Source organism: Hirsutella rhossiliensis (assembly GCF_020360975.1).
Source record: "Hirsutella rhossiliensis strain HR02 chromosome Unknown scaffold00004, whole genome shotgun sequence".
Classification (NCBI taxonomy): Eukaryota; Fungi; Ascomycota; class Sordariomycetes; order Hypocreales; family Ophiocordycipitaceae; genus Hirsutella; species Hirsutella rhossiliensis.
In genome coordinates, this window is record NW_025408670.1 from 4,023,369 (window position 1) to 4,043,231 (window position 19,863).

Consider the following 19,863-nt stretch of genomic DNA (forward strand, 5'->3'; position numbering starts at 1 on the left):
TCTACTTGCCATCAGGTAGCTTCTCATAGTGGAGAGATGCCCGTTCAAAAGGCGTATCGATCATTAGGCCCTCAATGTCTTGACCCTGGAGACTGCAACGTAGCTAAGCCCAGTCTGGAAGTCACGTTCAGACAGATCGGTCACCATTTTGTCAACTGTGATGCTCTGTGACTTATGAACCGTGATGGCATATGATGCCATGAGTGGGAACTGCGTTCGGGTACTGGCGGACGCCCCAAGAAAGAAGTCTCGCTTCACTGGGAGTATGGGCACTACCTCGCGCCCATCATCCGTGGTTAGATACGATGGCCCGGTATACTTATCCATCACCATCATAATGACACATGGCGGGTCACGGTGCGTATCAGCGCCAGGCGCCCAACCGATGTCATATACTGTCCCTTGGGCCCCATTGACTAGGCCTGTTGGATGCCAGATGTTCTGGGTTAGCATGAGACGAGCACCAATACATACCGGAAACTGGCCAGCCAGGTTGCCAGCTTGTTCCGACGTTGCCTTGTCAGCACCGTTACCAATGTTCTTCGCCATGACTTGGATTGCTGGACGCTTGAGACGGACGAGATGCTCGTAGTTGTACTCGCTAACACGAGCTTTCTTGCTATAGATACGAAGAGCAGCATCAAACGAATCTACGTCTCGCTGGCCTAGCTTGGCCTGCACACGCTGGCTCAGAAGTTTCCATGACTCTATGGATAGCTCTAGGCCACGTAATTCGTCAAGTGCAAGACGAAAGCTAGCCTGGTCGTCGCCCTGTTGCCGCTGGACCTTTTGCAAGAAGACAGTGTGGTTAAACGCCCTATATGCGATCTGGCCAGAGACCTCGTGCAGGTCTTTGAGTGGTCCATCAAAGTAGAGGGGTTTGTTCGCAATCGGCGGGAGCTGGAAGAAGTCACCAACGAGGATGATGCTTATGCCGCCAAAGAATTCGGCTGCTCTAGCAGGAAAGACTTGGCGGAGGCGTTTGTCGATCCACGAAAGTTGACGCAGACCTAGCATGCTTTTCTCATCAATCACGAGATACCTAACGTCCCGTAGCTTCTTCTGAAGAGCATTAGCATCTGCTGGGGAGAGCTCTGTAAACGCCCTATCAACAGGTAGCCGGAGCAGAGAGTGTAGTGTTGTCCCCATTATCTGGTTGCTTGCAACCCCAGTGGGCGCAGCTCTCCAGATTGGACTGGGCCGGTTCCTGGCAAGCTTCTGAAGATGTGAAGATAGGACTTTGATCAGATAGGACTTGCCCGTCCCGCCACCACCGTCAACATGGGTAGAATCTGCTCCTCGCTCTCGCATTGGAAGTGTCCGACTATTGTATCGTAAACTATCCGCTGCTCTGCGTTGAGCGTATCGCGGGCCTCTGAAGGCAGGTCTTCAACATCCATATAGAGAGGATTCTGCGCAATGCGCTGGCGCCAATAATCGCCCTGAACGATCCCTGGATCAGCGTAGCGACCGACGTGGGGTGTCCAATCGTATTGGATATCGATATCCCGTCTACCCAGGAGATCTACCATCTCTTGGCTTGGTGGGCAGTCGGGAAGCTGGCGGGCAAGCTCAAGCCAGTCCTCCTCCAGAAGGTCAGGCTCGTGAAATTCTTCCTCGAACTCATCCGGATCCGGTCGACGGTCTTCGGCATTAGGTGTGCCATAGTAATCATCAGGGTGCTGGTGGTTCGCAAAACAGAATTCGGCGGCAGATGCATACGAGTCATACTCTACACCGTTGATCTTGCGTAGTTCGACGGGATCGCAATGAGGGTGAGCAAGCATTAGCTTTACCCGACAAAAATCATCGTATTGGTGATGCTGCGGATTCGACTTGTACCGCGGAAAGTAGTATAGCACTCGAGGCTTAGCTTGACGACTCCAACGTGTCCACTTTCTCCCATCCCTCTTGCTTGTATTCCAGTTGGCTAGGAAGTCAAGGTAAGTGAGTTCTTCGTGAAGGGCAGGGCGAGAAAGATACTTCTCATATATCCCAACGACCTCAGCGTCGTCATCATGATCACCCTGGAGGCGAAGCGACCGGCCCTGTTGCTCGTAGGGACGGCAATCGACGGCTCTTACAACACGAGTACCTTCCTGGAGCTCGCAGTTGAGTAACACATGGCAGATCTCTTGGCCCGAGAAGTCCCTCTCAGCAAGCAGCTTGTTCATTAGACGCGAGGCAAAAGAAAGAAGTGGATTCTGGTGGGAGACATAGGGCAAGATTTGCTGCCCCAGGCTTGCATAACTGTCGGTCCGCTTCTCCATCTTACTGCAATACTTGGCTGCGTAATTAATGACGGCTTGAAGGCTGGTGCAGGGGGAGATATCAATGTTGGCTAACCAGCCAAGACTGAGACACCGGTTGTAGTGGTTCATAAGGCTATCATTCCTGGCCGCCTCGAAGGAGAAATAGGAGTGTCCTTGGCGTCGAACAACGTCAGCCGTATCTCTCGCATCCCGGGGGAAGAAAAAGCGGCAAGAAATCTCGTCTGAACCCTTCTTCTTTCGTAGGCAGTATGTCTCACTGCAATGGTGGCGTTGGCAGCGATTCAGAATTTGTGAGAGCCATTGGAACGTCAAGGGATGCTGCACCGGATTCACAGCCAAGGGGTTACCCTCTCCTTGCTGTTGGACTCGGGCTGGCTCAGGATTGAATGCTGTGACGTGGAAACTCCAGACGCGGGCGAACTCTTTGCGCACATGCTCCCTTTCCAAGTCAACACTGGGGGCACCATCCATCCAGTATAGGCCGTGGCAATGGCTACTTCCACGACCCTGCCACTCATACCTGTTCCAAAAATCAGTGACATTGAATTTCTGCTTGAGAACGATATCTCTGAATAAACCAAACCGCCTGTGGAAGTGCCAGGCTGCAATATGTGGGTTGTCACGGAGAAGTTTGCTAGACATCCCCATTCGTTGTTGCTCGGGCAACTCCTGCCAGTCTTGAAACTGGGGCAAATGCTGATAGAGGCTCCTCCAGTGTAAGTCTGCCGGGCTGAATGTAATAAAAGCACCTGGACAGCGAAGGTTGTAGGCGTAAGACTCGAGCTCTCGGCGCTTTCGGTACCAATACGGGCGCGTCCCGCGAAGCTGTGCTGTCTGGCGGTTGATAGAGTTGAGCAACTGCTGGGCTTCTGCAGATTCAGGGTTCTGGAAAGCCTCAAGTAGATCATCTCGCGTTAGTAGGCCCTGCCGTTGTTGGTGTTGCTTGACGAAGTAGCTGCTTTTCGCTCGTGCCTGTACTCGCATCAGCGTGTTGAAAACCACAAACCGGAAAGTGGGATGGCAGGCAAATCTGCCATCATGCCATCGAAGGGCATGCTGTATGTAGTCCGCATATTTGATAGGCCGTAACCTTGGCTCGATGAAATCAGCTTGACCGCGAGGAAATAGTGTCGGAAAGGCTAGGGACAGGAGTGCCTGTGACTGGTTGAATTCGTTTATCGGTGTTCTCCGAATATCTGGCATTTCAAGCTGATGTTGTGTCGCTGGTCGTGCAGGGGGTGGTGCGTCGTGCTCGTCGCCAAGAACGTGCGAGTGCAATGCTTCCATCTCTGTATCCTCTGGTAGTAGATCTGGCACTGCAGACTGATCAACCTCATCTGCCTCAATGTCGTCATTCTCGATGTCACCCAAATTACCTGCCAGAGGATCGGAGACTTCCAATAGCAACCTGATCAAGTACATCGCCATCTTCGGGTAGCACTGACATCCGCTTCTGGCAGACAGTAATATCCGGTAGCCCGGGTGGTTATGAGACAGGAAGTCCAGCCACTGCTGAAGACAACGACGGCGCACGCGGAACTGGCGTCTGAATTGGCGGTTAAGGTGGGCATGTTCACCCGCATTCGGAGGACGTAGCAAGATAACATCTAATTCAGGCGGTAAAAGGGGAAGTTGTCGATACACCTTGCCAACATCGCGGAGAAAGTGCACAATATGGCCACGATATTTGTATTGCTGCCCTCGAACCTGCATGACGTTCACGAACACATGAACTGGAGCAATTAGCATCTCTTCCACTTTCGTCAATTGGGGGAGGAACGCAGGGATTGAGCCAAAATCCAACTGATTTTCGGCTGAAAAAAACAAAGGCTCATCCTCCTTTTTGTTCTTGTCCTTGGTCACGCAACGCTTGCAAATGTCATCCTTCAAGCCCATGTCAAACCATGTCTCCTGACAGCGAGCGCAGTGTTCCATTCGGTCGTTTTCCAGCTCCGTCCAGAATTTCTCCAGGAGCTCCTTATCCCTATCAGACAACGGGCAATGGGACAGATCACCCATCCAGCCAGGGTCCGGAAGCTGGAAATCTCGACGTTCGATGGCCGACTGCTGGACAGGTGGGCGGAAATATCTTCCCCGGGCATGTCTCGGCCATATAGAAGGACTCGATACTGGAGATTCGATCGGCGCTCCAAGTCGTACGCCTTCTTGAGAAGCAGTCGAGGGACCTGGTCGGGAAGGAATCGGCACCTGCGCGCCCGCTCCTCCTGTTGACGCGGCAATTGGTGTTCCCAATAGAATAGGTTCTTGTGAAATAATCGGTGTGCCCAGTTGCAAGTCTAATAATGGCAATCCTTGTCGACGTATTGGGGATAACCCAGCTTGTTCTGCAGTACGCTTAGAGGTGCCTGGGGCATGTCGATTCCTACAGCCGAGACAGTTAACCGTAAGCGGTCCACATGATATGGAACGACTTTTCTTCGAAATGAATTGATCTGCCGGCTTCGCCTGCTTGCAGTTCCTGCAAACTTTTGTTGAAGGGATAGAATCAGCCATTAGCATGCCGGATTGGAGGGGAAGGTTTGGTGAAGAAGGATGAGTGTCAGGAGCACGGGGCTTATTCAGCCAGAAGTGTGCTGGAAGCTCTCGAGGAGCTGGCTAGCTAGTCGATGCTCAGGGGCAGGCTGTGAGACCCTCATTTGGTGGCGTTATTGCATCGGCATCAGCCGAGCGCACCCCAACGGCTCAGCCCGGGGACAGAGTGGGGACACAGGACATATTCTGACCAGTCCCCGATGAGTGGGGACTCAAGGACGTATCTGACCAATGAGAGCGGAGCTTATGGTGTCAAGTTATCGTCGTAATAACAGTCCTTCGGACTGAATTATTACACACTGGCCAGCACGGGATCCTAGGCTTAGTCATCAACGGCGCCATCACTTCGCGCCTACCTCGCTCGCGCCTACCTCGCTCGCACCCACCTGCCAGCCACCACAAGCTGCCCGCCTCTTACCAGGACTTTGGTTTGGAGACACAACACTCGTGGGCGCATACTCCAAGATGCCAAAGGAGAGGAACTTCAACCCTGTTCAGGCCCAGCGCAAGGCCGATAAGGCGCGGGCAATCAAGAAAGGTATGCGAGCATCGACCGAATCCCCTTTCCCGTGGCTGACTGGGAAGCATAGGCAAGGCAGAGGTCCAGGAAAAGCGCAACGAGAGACTCGCCCGCAAGAACCCGGACCGGATTCAAAAGCAGATTGACGACCTCAAGGCCATCGCGTCCAAGGGCGGCAAGCTCACGAGCCATGAAGAGCAGGTGCTAGCGGGGCTGGAGAAGGAGCTCAAGGCGGTCAAAAGGGCGAGGGAGGCTGTTGGCGACAACGCGCCGTCGTTTAGTCGCGCGAGAGACGGAGACTCTAGGCCTGGAGTCTTGGGCAAGAGGAGGCGCGGCTCCCAAGATGCTTCCAGCAGCGATGAAGACGTACCCGACGACGTACGCAGCATTCCTATGCCGCGAGATACCCCTCCGCCGATATCCAAGGACGTCATGGACCAGTGGTACGCCAAGCGACGAGCACGACGGAACACGGGGCCTGCGGACAGGCATGACCGCCGGGGTGACGACGGTCGAGGCGACACTAGCCGAGTCGTGGATGGTGAAAGGCCGGCAAAGAAAGAGACACCGGCAACTGAGTACAAAACGGTCTACGAAGCAAAGCCAATCATGCGCGACCTACGGAAAGAGGCCGTGTCGGCGTTTGTGCCTGCAGCCGTCCAGATGAAGATGGCCAAGGGACAGGGCCAAGGAGGACTATTGGAGCCTGAAGAGGCGGACAGGCTGGAGCGGGAGGGCTATCTCAAAACAACGGCGGCAGGGGAGCAGAAGCAGTCTCGGGAAGGCGCTCGAACGGCCGCGGTGGAGGATGCTCAAGAGGACGAAGAAGAGGGATGATGCGGAGCTGGCCATGCGCAGGTGGCGTGGGCCCGGTTCGCTCCACCCCGGACCTCGGCTCGCCCGCAATGCCCCATGCAGGTCTACCTTGCGCAGCCGAGGGCTGAACAAAGGGCGGTAAGAAGGCCCTGATCGCTGCCCAACGATCAGCCACGGTTGCTGTCGCGAAGCAGAACGACCGACTTGCATGGTTAAACTAGCAATTAAAGGAGCGGAGAGTCGGGCACACCCCCCGGGCAGCTGCGGACGACGAAGGGCGCCAAGCTCAGGTGAGCAGTTGTTCGGCAAGTGAGGCTGCTTTTTTCCCCAGCGCTGCTCTGCCGGCGACCCGGCATCCTGGTTTGCGTCCGGCCGGCGCCGGCAAGCCTAGAGAGACTGGAGATGGACATGAGCCTTGGGAGGGGCTCCAAAGGAGTCGATGCATATGTGTATGTCAACCCTCTCGTGCCATGGGACAAGGCCATGCAAGCGTGATGGGTTGGCTGGTAACCTATTGACTAATGCGTTGGGCGGCAGAGCGGGTCATTGGCTGGGTTTCCATTACATACATTGCCCTCCCAACGGCCAATGTCGTGCGTGCGGACAGGCCCTCCGCGCCGAAAGCGGCTTTCGCGCCGAGGGCCGATCTGCTCGTGCATCGTCGAGTTGGCGATGTGCGGGATGCCCTGAAGCTGAAGGCGGGTCCTTTTGCTCCAGATTTTCTACTTGACATATTCCTGCCGTGTCCCGACTCTTTCCTACTAGTAACAAAGGCAAAGGCAGCCTGACTTTTTCTCTTCTTTGCCTGTCTCGTTGGTGACACTGCATCATACGCCGCCGCCGCCGGGGCCCCGTGGTCCACCGGCTAACATCACGCCCAACCTCTCCCCTCCCGAGCACGCCACGGCAACGGAGCAGAATGGACGCCCAGCAGGTCAACTCGCGTGCGCTCCACGATGAGCGTCTGGCCTACGACACGGCGGGTGGTGGTCCAGGCAGTCGAGGCCAAGGCCACGGCTCTGAAGCCGGGAGCGACGCAGATGGCATCGACAGCTACAACCGCGACGGATCGCAGCAGCAGCGTCTCGAGCAAAAGCAGGACGGCGCGGCGCTGGAGAAGCGGGCAACGCGGGTCTCCACGGCCTCGTATGAGGAGACGTACCCCGAGGGCGGGCTGCAGGCCTGGCTCGTCGTCCTGGGCGGCTGGTTCGCCATGATCTCGTCCATGGGCCTGATGAACACGGTCGGCATCTTCCAGGCCTACACGCTCAGCCACCAGCTCCGCGACCACAGCGAGGGCACTGTCGGCTGGATCTTCTCCATCTACACCTTCCTCGCCTTCTTCGGCGGCGTCTACATCGGGCCCGTCTTTGACAAGTACGGCCCGCGGTGGCTCGTCGTCGCCGGCTGCGCAAGCACCACGGCCGGCGTCTTGGCCATGAGCTTCTGCACAGGTGATTTCAGTCCCCCTGTTGGCTTCCACCCGGTGTCTGTCTCGCGTAACTTGTCGTTGGGACTAACAAGCACCGGTATGGCGCCCAGAGCTATGGCAGTTTGTCCTCTCCTTCGGCGTGCTCGCCGGCTTCGGCACCTCGCTCCTCTTCACCCCGTGCATCGCCGCCGTCGGCCACTGGTTCCGGCGCCGGCGGGGCTTCGCGACGGGCATGGCATCGACGGCCGGCGGCATCGGCGGCATCATCTTTCCCCTCATGCTGACGTCGCTCTTCGACAGCATCGGCTACGCCTGGGCCACGCGCGTCCTCGCCCTCATTTGCCTCGTCTGCGGCCTGCTGGGCATCCTCCTCGTGCGCTCACGCCTGCCGCCCGCCCAAAACGCCACGGCCCATCCCGATTTCCGCATTTTCCGCCAGGTCCCCTTTACCCTCACCACCGTCGCCATCTTCCTCCTCGAGTTCTCGCTCTTCATCCCCCTCACCTTCATCTCGACCTATGCCATGCACCAGGGCTTCAGCCAGTCGTTTGCCTTTCACCTGCTGCCCATCATGAACGCCGGCTCCGTTCTCGGCCGGGCCTTGCCGGGCTACTACTCGGACGTCGTCGGGCCCTTCAACACCTGCCTCTTCTCCGTCCTGCTCTCCCTCGTCGCCTGCCTGTGCGTCTGGCTGCCGCTCGGCCACACGCGGGCCGGCATCATCACCTTTTCCGTCATCTTCGGCTTCGGCAGCGGCACCTGCATCGGCATCGCCCCCGTCTGCATCGGCCGCATGTGCAAGACGCAGAACTACGGCCGCTACTACGCCACCTGCTACACCGTCGTCTCGTTTGCCTGCCTGATCGGCGTCCCCATCGGCGGCAGCATTGTCCAGGCCAGCGGCGGCTCCTACACGACACTGATTATCCTGACGGGCGCCATCTACGTCGGCTCCGCCGCCAGCATGATGCTGGCCAAGGTGTGGCATCTCGGCTGGAAGAACTGGATGGCAGTGTACTGAGTGCCGCGAATTCTGTGGCAGTAGCGGCTGCGATGCAAGAGCTGGCCAGAGACGAAGGGTGGTGCAAAAGGGAGGGCGTTGCTCAGTTTCTCCGCGCTTGCCATCTCTTCCTGTTTGAATGTGGCCTTTCCCCTTTGTAATGATACTCTGTTTCCATGTTGTTTTAGCAACGGGCCAGTGCACTTGTTTTTGGACAAGGGGGGTGGTGAGATGGAGGGTGCTGCACAAACAGCATGGGCGGCGGGCTTAGAGGGAGGCTCCCTTGGCTCTTGGATGTATTTCCTTTGGGTCTTGACGATGCAGCCCACGCATGCCTAGCTGGAATAAGCAGTGTAGTCTGAAGTATAGAAATGGATCAAAGCGGGAGACATTGACTGTGTTATGAATGAAGTAGTACGACGATATAAGTCACGTCTTGGACTCTAGTATCAGCCCCATCGAGGAGACGGGCCGCGTCGAGTTGATGCTGAGCGTCCCGAACGGCCATAAAGGATACACAAAAACAATACACACGGAAGGTCAGGCAGGTCTCTTCGCCCTCTCCCCCTTTCGCCCCCCTCGCTGCTCAGGCTCTTGCTCTCGCCGACGACAAAAACTCAGCCGAGTCAAGCCCTGTCCCTGTCAGCGGCAATGTGCGCGTCGTGCAGCTCAGCCACGGCGGGGATGATGAGCCCCTCAATCTCCGTCTCCGGGTCCTCCCTGGGCAGCTCGTCAGGCCGGAGCGGGCGTCCCTCGGCATCGCCCCAGCCCCCACCACCTTGGCCACGGCCGGCAGCAGCGGCCGTCGGCGGCGGCGGCACGCGCAGCCAGCGGTCGTCGCGGCCGGGACTGACAAAGACAACCTCCCACTTGCGCGTGGCCAGCAGGTTGCCGATGACGAGGTGGTGCTGGTAGCGGACGAGCGAGGCGCGCGCCTTGTGCACCAGGATGGCCGGGTCCGTCTCCAGCTTGTACGAGACTATCATGCCCTGCGGCGCCCACCCGTCGACGAGGTTCTTGAGGAACTTGGGCACCGGGTCGAGGTCGACGACGAGCCGCTTGGAGCGCGGCACCCGCGGCGAGGCGTCGAAGTTGTCAAACGTTTCCTCGTCTTCCTCGCCCGCCTCGTCTTTTTGGCGCTCCCGCTGCTGCTCTTCCGGTTGGCGTCCGTTTTGCATCTTGTCGGCGCTGGCATCTTCTTGTCCCCTCTCTTGTTCCGGGGCGCGCGTCCTTCTCTTTTTGGATTCCGGCTCCTCGTTGGGCACGGCGTCTTGCTGCTGCTGCTGCTGCTGCTGCTGCTGCTGCTGCTGCCGCCGCTTTAGCTGCGAGACGACGTCGGTGGACTGAATCTTGTGCTCAGCCATGCGTTCGGGCGGCACAAAGAAGTCAGACACGGCGGCGGCGAGGTAGAGCAGGCCGTTTGCACCCAGGGGCCGCATCAGCCTGGACACGGCGCGCAGCTCGTGCAGGTAATCGCCGATGGTGACAAAGGGCAGCATGAGCAACGAATCAGCCTCCTTGGCGCGGCGATAGTCGCGCAGCACGGAGCGCACCTTGACGACGTCGCCGGCGCGCACGCCCACGCGGCCATCGCCGTCCTCGCGCAGGAAGTCGAGGAAGCAGTCCTTGGAGTGCGAGAAGTGGCGCGAGTACGGCAGCAGGCTGAACTCGCGGTGCAGGAAGATGACGGCGTAGCCGGCGGCGAGGAAGTACTCGGCGCTGGTGGCGCCGCGCGTGCCGGCGCTGAAGTTGTCGATGAAGCGCACCGTCTGCTTCTCCAGCGGCACCGTCGTCCCGCCGCTCGTCACCAGCACCACGCGCCGCCCGCCGGCCGCGTGCGCGTCGATGAAGGCCTTGGCTCGCGCCGTGTGCTCCTCGAGCTGCCGTGGCGGCGGGTTCGAGGCAAAGTAGGCGTCCTCGGCCTCGACGGACGAGGGCATGGTGATGGCGAGGGTGGGGAGGGGGGTTCGGAGGGTTGGGAGGGTTATGTGCGCATCTAGATCAAGCCCGAGTGCAGGTAGAATGCAGGTACGTGGACGAATGTACGTATGTCTAGGTATTACGTCGTCGACGGCGTGGGCGAGATCCAGCAGTCGAGGTATATGTGGAGGAAGTTCCCGATGAGCGAGGGTGCAGCGATGCAAGGAGATACCGGTCGTGCCAATGAAAGACGCAAGCCAAGCGCGCCGAGGCCAATGAAAAGAGACGCAGTTGCCGTCGAGCCAAGAGCCGCTTTATATACACGCTGTGCTCACGTTTACGAAGCAGCTCCCATCCCGGCGGGGGGGCGCCCGTTTTATCTTGCTCACTAACAGAGACTCGCCGGCAGCTGTTTCCCGTCGTCCGAACGCACACATTTCGCTGTACAACAACGCACTGTCGCTTGCGATGAAAACTTACGGTGAAAGAAGGCATGCGGAATTGAACCAATGAATCAAAGAGGGACATTGAGGGGGAAAGCGTTCTAGAGGCAATTGAAACAAGGGGACCTCCTCGGCTTGTTGGGCCCCGGCGCAGATCCCCCGGCCCGCACTCGGCCCGCGCCATGCCGCCGGTCCGTCTCGGCCAACGGAAGCAAACACACCAAGAGGGACCGTCTTCTCACGGTTGGATTGAACCAGCAACAAATCCCTTCAAGCCTCTACTCGCCCTCAAACCCAGCCATGCGTCCCACATCGCATCGCGCATATGCAAAGAAACTCTACAGCATGTATGTATTCTACACCAACGTCCCGTCCCTACTTGCCGGGCGACAGCCTCCACGCCCGGAGCGGCAGGCTCTGCAGATGCAGCACCTTGGGCCGAATGTACCACAGGAATGTCGCCGTCCCAAACGCCACGCACATCATGTTGACGGCATAGTACCCGTCGCGAACCGTCTCGCACGTCCCCCCGCCGCTCTCGCACCTCTCCTTGTCCGCCTGCATCGCGCACGAAAAGGCCTCGGTCACGAGCGCGCCCTTGAGGCCCGAGGGGCTGGCCGACGAGCTCGGGTGGCACGTGGCGACCGTCAGCGTGTCGACGAGCTTGAGCACAAAGTACCGCGGGAAGGTTCCGCCGAGGTTTGATACACTGCGAGAACAGTCAGCTTCCCCAGCCCATCTTCTCAGGGGCTTGCGTGAGAACTTACGTGGCAAGCAGAGTCATGTAGGTCCCCCCAATGACCGGGTCCGACACCTTGGCGTGAAAGGCCGAGACAGCCACAAACATGACCGTGTTGGTAAACGTCGACAACACGTGCTCGCCAATGACGAGCAGCAGGTAGCCCAGCGTCACCCCGCTGCTCGGGAACACGGCGACGGTCAGCTGCGCCAACATGGCCGCGCCCAGCCGGCCGACGAAGCCCCAGCACCAGAGGCGCATGGGCGTGTACCTTTGCGACCACATGCCCGCGTAGTAGCCCAGCCCAATCTCAAAGGGGAAGTCGATGAGCACCGTCAGCGCCATGTTGTCTTTGCCGAAGCCCTTGTCCAGCAGCTTGAGGTTCGTCACGCCGTCGTTGGCCTGGAAGCCAATCTTGGCAATCAGGTGCACAATGATGATGGTCTGCACGTTCTTGAGCTTCAGGATGCCCCACATGATCTTGTAGACATCCCACACGCCGTCCTCGTTCTCCGACCTCTCCTCGCGCTTCATCAGCCCGAGCCCGATGGTGACGACAATGTATGCCCAGCCCCAAAAGGTCAGGTAGCCGCCGAGAGAGACGAGGCCCTCCTCCGAGGGCACGGTCCGTATCCACTTGTTGGCGAAATCCTTTGCGTTGAGGGCGAGGAAGACGGTGTACGACATGAAATGCCCGGCCGTCAGGCCGACCGTCTGCGCCGTCGACGCAAACGAGACGTTGGCAGGCGTCAGGAGCGTCAGGGCCCAGCCGTCGACGGCAATGTCTTGCGTTGCACACATGAGGACGAGGAAGAACCACCACGTCATGAAGCCCCAGACGGTCGGTCCGCCCGCCTTGCCCGTCGTCAGCATCATCTCCTCGACATGCGACCCCAGCCAGAGCATGCCGAAGCCTGACAGAAACTGGATGGGGACGATCCACGTCTTCCGTCGTCCGATCTTGGGGCTCCACACGGCGTCGACAAAGGGACTCCAGAAGAGCTTGAGCGAGTAGGGGTACGAGGCCAGGCTAAAGGTGCCTATTTCTCCGTACGACATGTGGTTCTTGAGCAGGAAGGGGACGGAGCCCATGGCCAGGCCCATGGGAATGCCTTGAAGAAAGTATAGCAAGACGAGTAACAGGAAATTTCTCTGATCCTGCAGAGGGAGGTCGAAGAAGCCGTGACTGCTTCCAGTGGGCGTCCTGGGTACAGGTTCGTCGAGGGAAAAGCTCTCGCGCGAGATGAAGTTTGCCGCAACGTTGTCCACATCGGGGTGGGCGGCTTTGCGCCGCATCTCAACACCGCTCATGTTGCCGTTTGCATTCTTCCCTCCCGAGGAAGGAGGAGACAGTCCGTTGGACTCGGGCGAGTTGGGTCGTCTGGCGCGGACACCCATAGGTGGTTGCTCGCAGTCGGGCGGCGGGATCGAGTGCTGGGCGTCGGCGCAGGTCCAAGGAACAAACGGTCGTCGGCTTTCTCGTATTCCCCCTCTTTTCCTTCACTCCACTGCTGTTTCGGGCTCGCGCTGAGGTGTCGTTTGGGGCGCAACGCCTCGATGCAGGCAGAATGCGTTGGCGGAGGGGGGCAGGACGAATCGAGTGTCGAGTGACCAGGGCGATATCGATAAGGCAGAGAAAAAGACAAGGCCTTTGACGTCAAACAGTGTGACAACTGGGCTGGTGAGATCTAGTCGCAGGTGAAGGAGCGTCGTCGTCGCAGGCTACAGTAGGGAGGCAGAGTTGCGAGGGGCGGCGGTAGTGGCGTTGGGCGGCGAAGCTACCGTGGCCTTTGGAATCTTTGTGTGAGCCGTAACGGATGGGTGTGGTAAGCTCGGAAAAAATAAAGAGGGCCAAGCGAGCGAACAAGGGCAAGACTGAGTCGCAGTGCGCGGTGAAAGGGAAGACAGAGCCCCTGAGAAGCGGAAGAATAGGAGTCCTCTTTACGGCCGTCCGCCGGTGAGACCAAAAGGGCAAAAAGGAAGCTTGACGGGGTGGCTTGGACTGGTTTGAATGGTTTCACGGCTCGAGCCTGTTACAGAGGCGGACAGGCCGCCCGAGCCCGGAACAACAGAAGATGCGCTGCTCTGCTTCAGGGCCGTTCAGGGGGTGCTGTGCTCAGGGGACCTGGAGCCGACGGCCGCCCCGAATGCGGAAACGCGAGTCCCTGTGGGCACGGGCTGGCTGTACCTCGCAGGTGGGGCCGAGCCGCCTTATCTTATCAGTTCCCTCGGCACTTCCCAGTAGAGAAACAACGCGCCGGTGACGCGCAAGTCAACAAACCCGCCGCCTTTGCCATCAGAATATTCGCATCAGCACGACAAAAGACGACTACACCGCCTCCCAGTCCAGCAGCACATGGTTTCCGCCGACGGGGCCGCCGCCCCCGATGCGAGTGCGCTCGATGATGAAATAGCAAACCTCGAGGCAGAAGGTACTTGAGCAAGCATCAACACATACATAGAACGCAGACGAAGCTCCATGCGCTGACTCTCACCTCCCAGCCGCCACCCTCCGCAAGGCCCTCAAAATCCAATGCTCAACCATCCTCTCATCCAGCACCGTCCCTGCCGCCGCCACCTCCTCGCCGTCATCCTCAACCCTCGCCCTCCACCGCCGCCCTACGCACTCCAAGCTCGGCGCCCGCTCCGCCCAGCAGCTCGCCTACATGCAGCAGTGCGGCTACCGCACCTGCACGCCCGTCACGGCCTTCAAGGTCCATGACCCGGACCCCTGCGCCGTCGACGGCGGCCACGTCCTCGGCCTGCGCTTTGAGGTCATGTCACGCGGCCAGTTCCTCCAGCCCTACTATCTCATGCTCAACCGCCCCTTCTCCCACGCAAAATACCATCTGCGAGTCCACCGCCACACCATCCCCCCCGCCGTTCCGCTCGCCGGGCTCGCGGCGCGTCATCTCCCCGCGCCCATCAAGGTCCAGGGCGACGAGGAACACCAACCGGGACAGGATCTGGACAGGTTTGCCAGGGCGCTGAGGAGGGAAATCATGCGCTACCACAACCGGCTCGGTGTATCGGCCGATCTGCGCAGGCGCCTAGGCCTACACGAAAAGACGCCTGCACAAGTTTCTGCCAACTCCATCGTCGAGGTAGGCATTGCGGACATCGAGGCCAAGCAGATCAAGCTCACGTGGGCCGATGAGAGGAGCGGACGCCTGGTCATGGACGATGACGGCAACATCCTCAAGCTCGCCGTCTTCGGAGGGCATGGGCGCGACTGGGACATGGCAAAGGAGCTGTTTGGCAAGTTCGACCGCATGGAAGACATTGCGAGGAAGCTGCAAGAACACGGAGACGGTGGTTGAAAAGGCGAACTGCGGCACAGCCAATTGAGGAGAGCCTTCAAGGCTCTCGATCATAACCCACTCCCCACGTCTCACAAGAGGCTTACTCGACGCCCCCGAATGCCAAGCCCAGTTGCCCCCTCAAGAGCGATTGCGGGGCAACACCCGATCTCAAGGGTGCTTGAGATCATTCAACGACCAACAGACATGGCCGGCACGTGTTCAGCGTCTATGCGTCCTCGGAGACACCTGGTTGGGACTTGTTGAAGGGCGGGAGATTGCTCTCTGGGGCCAACATGGAATCGAACCGAGATACTGGCTCAGGGAGGTCTAAGCCCTGCAGGGACTTTGTCCAGGCGACGCCGAGTCACATGCACTAGACGCAAAAATGTCTCCCCTTGGTTGGATTGTGCAACCAGCAAAGTATTATTGTATTTGCAAGAAATCTGAATACAGAAGAACCCAGCATCTATGTGCTTCCATGTCCAATGCCACGTCGGTGATGAGACAGCAACTGCCCCGACCCCTGTCCACCACCGCGTGCTGCTGCCTCGCGGCCGGGTCAAAAAAAAGTAAATTACAGAGGGAACATGCCTGCTATGCCGCGCCCTTTGCCGTCAAGTCGTCAGAATGGCCTGAAACTCGAGGTGGTGCTTAGAGGAAGAGGGCAGCGACGAGGCCAATGGCGGCGGCAGCCATGCCGAGCTTCTGGCCGTTGGCAGAGGCGGCGCCCACGACAACGGGAGAGGTCGTGTTAGCGGGGTAGCCGGAGTAGCCGGGGTTGTAAGGAGCGCCGGTGCCGACGGGGGCAGCGGGGTAGCCGGCCGGAGCGGGGACGACGCTAGGGGCGTTGGTCGGGTAGGGTGCGACCGGGGGCTGCTGGCTAGGGTACTGGCCCACGGGAGGCTGCTGGCCCGAAGGGTAGTTGCCAGCGGGAGGCTGTTGGCCCGAAGGGTAGTAGTGCCCGACGGGAGGCTGCTGGCCCGAAGGGTAGTAGTGTCCGACGGGAGGCTGCTGGCCTGAAGGATACTGGTCGACGGGAGGCTGGTGATGGCCGTGAGGAGCAGGAACGTAGGTGGCCGGGGGCTGCTGTCCCTGGTAGACGGGAGGGTACGAGGCAGCGGGGGTCTGGGTGGCAATGGGTTGGACGACGGTGGCAGGGCCTGCAGGACCCGGCACCGTAGCCAGGGTCGTGGCGGTGACGGCGACCGGGCAGATAGTGGTCGTGGCCGGAATGGTGACGACGGTGTGGACGGTGCTGCGGCCCGGGCAGTCGGCGACATCGGGGGGGCAGCCGATGACGGTGCTCACGCTCTTCTCGGTGATGGTGCTGGTGGTCCAGCGGTGAGCAGGCCCCCGCGCATGATCGCAGTCGCCCTTGCAAGGGTGGACGTAGTGCCAGTCCGACTCGTCGTTGTTGTCGCAGCCATCGATGTCGATGTCGTGGGGGGGGTGCCAGACGTTGGTGCAGTCCGAGGGCGGGCCGTGCTTGGGGCAGCCGTCGGTCTCGATACTGATGCCAAGGGGCAGCTTGACGTCGAGGCCGAGGCAGAGGTCGACGCTGACGAGGTCGCCGACGTCAAGGCCGAGGTCAAGCGGCGAGCGAGCCTCGTGGGTCGAGACCAGGGCGGCAACGGAGGCAGCGGCGAAGACGGAAGACTTCATTTTGACGGTTAGACTTGGGGGGAACTTGTTGCTGAATCGAGTAGTGCCCAAAGAAGTGATTGCGGAATAAAACGAGTGGACGGGTAGTGAACAATCAAAGGCCCTGAAACGAGTGAAGAAATGAGCGGAAGGCGGTGGAAGGTGTCCAAGAATCTGCTTGAGCTGATGAGAGGAGTCGTTGTTTGGGGGGAGCATCGTCATGTTAAATACCTCGTGAACACCTCATCCGAGCAACCCACCCATTACCGAGGAGGTAACCCTCCCCCCCCCCCCTCGCCGCCGCCCTCCCACTAGGGGGGCTCAGCGAAGGGATGGCTCATGGAGGGAATTGAGAGACAGAGCCACGATGGGGCGGGTGATTGGGCCCTGTTGCATGTGTCTGCCTGCCTCCTCAAAACCCTCCCCTGCTTCTGAAGGCCGCGCGGAAGGACCACCAACTAGTGGGCGGGTGTTTATGGGACGGACAAGACCATCCATCCCGCCTTGTGTCTGATGCTCATGCAGTCGTGTTAGGGTCCGCCGGGAGCCGGCCTGCACGGGCTGCCGGCCATTGTCTGCATGCACGTACGCGCACACACTTGCATCCGTATGCGCGGCTGGCAACATCGAAGGAGGCCGACCTGCGCTAGCGCCATCACCTATGACGCTCTGCGTCCAAGATGCGCTGATTTCTGGCTGGCGCCTTGAGCCGGCTGCCCCCGAGGTTCATACAAGTCGAGCTGTCGTCCGTGCAGTTGCCCGTGCTCGGTATAGAGTAGTACTGTATTCACCTGAGCTGTCATGCGCAACACTGCCAAAGCCTCTCCGTGCTCAAGCCTCCCTGGAGTCTTCGGATACAAGGAAGCGTGGTTGGGTTCGCCTGCTGCTCGGTGATGGCTGCGCCAACATGCCCTGGCAAAGGGATGGCCAGATCCTAGCCTCGTTTCCTCCCCCCAATTTCTTGTTTTAGCCAAGCACCCTGGCTCGAGCGGGGAGGGGACAAGCCACAATTTCCGCGTGAGACCAGCGGTGGTCGACTTGTCATGTATGCAGGGCGGCTATGCGCCGCGAGCCCTCGAGAAGGCCGTCGTTTCTTTAGATGGCATCCCCAGCGCAAAAGGAAGCAGCCTGGCTGGGCATGGCAAAGTGGGCGAGCGGTGGGGAAGGAAGGGAATAAGAAAGAGGGATCTCGGGTATAGCGCCATGTGGTGTTCGGATGGCATTCTATCTTCTCCCTTTTCTTTTTTTTCTTTTAGCCCAAGGCAAGGCCGTTGAGCGCTCAAGTTCGGGATGCTGCATGGAAACTCCATTATTCTGAGATGCAAAGGGAGATGGGGGCCTTGGGCATGCCAGGAGGCAACTGTTGGCGGCAAACTTGACATTTCCGATGGTTCCTAGGAGATTTCTCGTGTGATCATGGCCCGTATTCCCAACTTCCAATCAGGCCTCCTCCCGTGGAAGAGCCCGAGCCGATTTGTGGGGCTTTCTGGGCCAAGGATCCCGCCCCATCTCGTCCAGCTTGCTTTTGGGCGACGGCGGCTCCACTGGACCGACCGCACAGGCGAGCCTGCCACCATCACAAGCAGACGGCATATTGGTCTGCGGGAACAAGATGGCCTGTCCGTGAGGGCGATTTCCATTGGCGGTTGACATGTTGCCTCCCGCTGCAGTCGATTCACCAGTCCAACGGCTTCTTGGCCGTCGTCGAGGGGGCGGCAATGCCGGGCGCTTCGTCAACAAGGGGGTCCAATCGCGGACCGGCGTCGGCCCCCAGGATTGCCTCATCTATTCTCCACAGCTTGATTTGGTCGCCGATAACATTGCTCCATTTGCAGATGAGCGGGTGAGCGTCAGCCACGTCTGTAAAGAGGATTTCGCCGTTGCTTGCAGGCTCAACGTCAAAGGTCCAATTGCCGTCCGTGGCCCAGTAAGCCGGGTCGAATACGCGGCCTGTGCTCAGCTCGTCACGCGCCTCGGCCAACAGCTTGGCCACGGCGGCGGCATCCTCGTCGTCGGGCCGACCCCCGACGGCATCCGAGATGCCCTCGAGCATGCCCAGCAGACGGCCGGCCCTCAGACCGATGGTAGCGCCCAAGCTAAAGCCCTCGTCGAAGCCCGCCTGGATGGTGGACGCCTTTGCCACGGCAATAGCCTCTCGGTACCCGGTGGTGGTGTGCTCCGACTGCAGACGCCGCATGTCCGAGGGATGAGAGGCGTCCTGGCGCTCGGGGGAGGCAGAACCGAAGACGTCATCTAGGGAGGCATCCGTGGTGAGAGGCGTGTCGCGGGGCACAGCGGCATCGGCAGCATCCGAGGGATGGGCTTCCTCGCCAGAGGGCTCGATCGGCTGGAAGTGCATGGCGCAATGTTTCTGGGCCAGCCAGCAAAAGGCAAAAAAATTAGGAGCACTTGATTACTGTCTAGAGTCATGCTGCCCACGTACAGTAGGTGCTGATGTGTGGCGCACGGTATATACATACAATGTTAAGCCTGCCCAGCGGGTGTGACGGCGGTCTTTGCACTGTCATTGATTACTAAGGTTTCCGCCTGGTAAAATGCTTTGCATCAGTCTCCCTGGGCAACTTCCACTGCGTTTGCTTTTTGACGCCTCCCTTTTCGAGATCCGCCGCCCTCTGGCAGCTTGTTTCAGCTTTTCGAATGGGTTTCATGACCTGCTCGCTACGGTATCCGTATACCGGGAGGCAAAGGGGCGGGGACAGGAGTACAGGAGGGAGAGTGGGTGCATCGAATCGGCTTCCACCCTCTTCTCCCTTTGTCGCTAACTTATCCGCTTACCCGTAGTGCCGCCAACCGAGCCGGGCCAAGGGAGGCAAGGGGAGCCGTTGTGCTCACTTTTTACACACGTTTACATGGCTGTGCGACGACCGGTTTCACTCTCGCCGTTGAAGCTTTCTTGGAGTAGGTACGGAGTACAGGGTAGGACATCATCCATCACGTCAACATGGAAGCGCCCACATGAGTCTGGTTCATCCAACATAACCCAGTCACATCACTCACTCCTCGTGGCAGCGCGAACAACTGTGACACGAGTCCGTCGTGAACTAGCCAACTGGATCAAACCGGGCGTCCTTGTTCCACAGCGGCCTACACAGCCCATGTGGGAGCGCCGCTCCTCCACGTTCAAGTGTTCACAACATCCGGTACGACAGTTCTGATTGCCGAAACTCTCACCCAGAGCTACTGCACTCTCATCAAGGCCGCGG

General features: G+C 59.2%; 8 protein-coding genes across 8 annotated transcripts; 3 read left to right on the plus strand and 5 right to left on the minus strand.

The window, feature by feature from the left end:
- Nucleotides 1–332: 332 nt before the first annotated feature.
- HRG_04696 (PIF1-like helicase domain-containing protein) lies at nucleotides 333–1,787 on the minus strand (the record flags this gene model as incomplete). Its single annotated transcript, XM_044863167.1, has 5 exons — nucleotides 333–395; nucleotides 475–684; nucleotides 760–1,062; nucleotides 1,326–1,412; nucleotides 1,476–1,787. 5 exons carry the CDS (start codon nucleotides 1,785–1,787, stop codon nucleotides 333–335), a joined length of 975 nt encoding a protein of 324 aa, XP_044721781.1.
- Nucleotides 1,788–5,291: 3,504 nt separating this feature from the next.
- Nucleotides 5,292–6,183, plus strand: HRG_04697 (WW domain binding protein; the record flags this gene model as incomplete). The annotated part of the gene is made up of 2 exons (XM_044863168.1): nucleotides 5,292–5,364; nucleotides 5,417–6,183. 2 exons carry the CDS (start codon nucleotides 5,292–5,294, stop codon nucleotides 6,181–6,183), a joined length of 840 nt encoding a protein of 279 aa, XP_044721782.1.
- Nucleotides 6,184–7,081: 898 nt separating this feature from the next.
- On the plus strand, nucleotides 7,082–8,615 carry HRG_04698 (major facilitator superfamily domain-containing protein; the record flags this gene model as incomplete). Its single annotated transcript, XM_044863169.1, has 2 exons — nucleotides 7,082–7,616; nucleotides 7,705–8,615. 2 exons carry the CDS (start codon nucleotides 7,082–7,084, stop codon nucleotides 8,613–8,615), a joined length of 1,446 nt encoding a protein of 481 aa, XP_044721783.1.
- A 605-nt stretch (nucleotides 8,616–9,220) lies between these two features.
- On the minus strand, nucleotides 9,221–10,534 carry HRG_04699 (phosphopantothenate--cysteine ligase CAB2; the record flags this gene model as incomplete). Its single annotated transcript, XM_044863170.1, has 1 exon — nucleotides 9,221–10,534. One exon carries the CDS (start codon nucleotides 10,532–10,534, stop codon nucleotides 9,221–9,223), a length of 1,314 nt encoding a protein of 437 aa, XP_044721784.1.
- Nucleotides 10,535–11,332: 798 nt separating this feature from the next.
- On the minus strand, nucleotides 11,333–13,094 carry HRG_04700 (acetyl-coenzyme A transporter 1 domain-containing protein; the record flags this gene model as incomplete). Its single annotated transcript, XM_044863171.1, has 2 exons — nucleotides 11,333–11,666; nucleotides 11,725–13,094. 2 exons carry the CDS (start codon nucleotides 13,092–13,094, stop codon nucleotides 11,333–11,335), a joined length of 1,704 nt encoding a protein of 567 aa, XP_044721785.1.
- A 958-nt stretch (nucleotides 13,095–14,052) lies between these two features.
- Nucleotides 14,053–15,016, plus strand: HRG_04701 (cenp-O kinetochore centromere component domain-containing protein; the record flags this gene model as incomplete). Its single annotated transcript, XM_044863172.1, has 2 exons — nucleotides 14,053–14,128; nucleotides 14,199–15,016. 2 exons carry the CDS (start codon nucleotides 14,053–14,055, stop codon nucleotides 15,014–15,016), a joined length of 894 nt encoding a protein of 297 aa, XP_044721786.1.
- A 633-nt stretch (nucleotides 15,017–15,649) lies between these two features.
- On the minus strand, nucleotides 15,650–16,660 carry HRG_04702 (adhesin protein Mad2; the record flags this gene model as incomplete). Its single annotated transcript, XM_044863173.1, has 2 exons — nucleotides 15,650–16,123; nucleotides 16,175–16,660. The coding sequence occupies 2 exons, from the start codon at nucleotides 16,658–16,660 to the stop codon at nucleotides 15,650–15,652; spliced, it is 960 nt and encodes a 319-aa protein (XP_044721787.1).
- Nucleotides 16,661–18,314: 1,654 nt separating this feature from the next.
- On the minus strand, nucleotides 18,315–18,998 carry HRG_04703 (uncharacterized protein; the record flags this gene model as incomplete). The annotated part of the gene is made up of 1 exon (XM_044863174.1): nucleotides 18,315–18,998. The coding sequence occupies one exon, from the start codon at nucleotides 18,996–18,998 to the stop codon at nucleotides 18,315–18,317; it is 684 nt and encodes a 227-aa protein (XP_044721788.1).
- Between the last annotated feature and the right edge of the window lie 865 nt (nucleotides 18,999–19,863).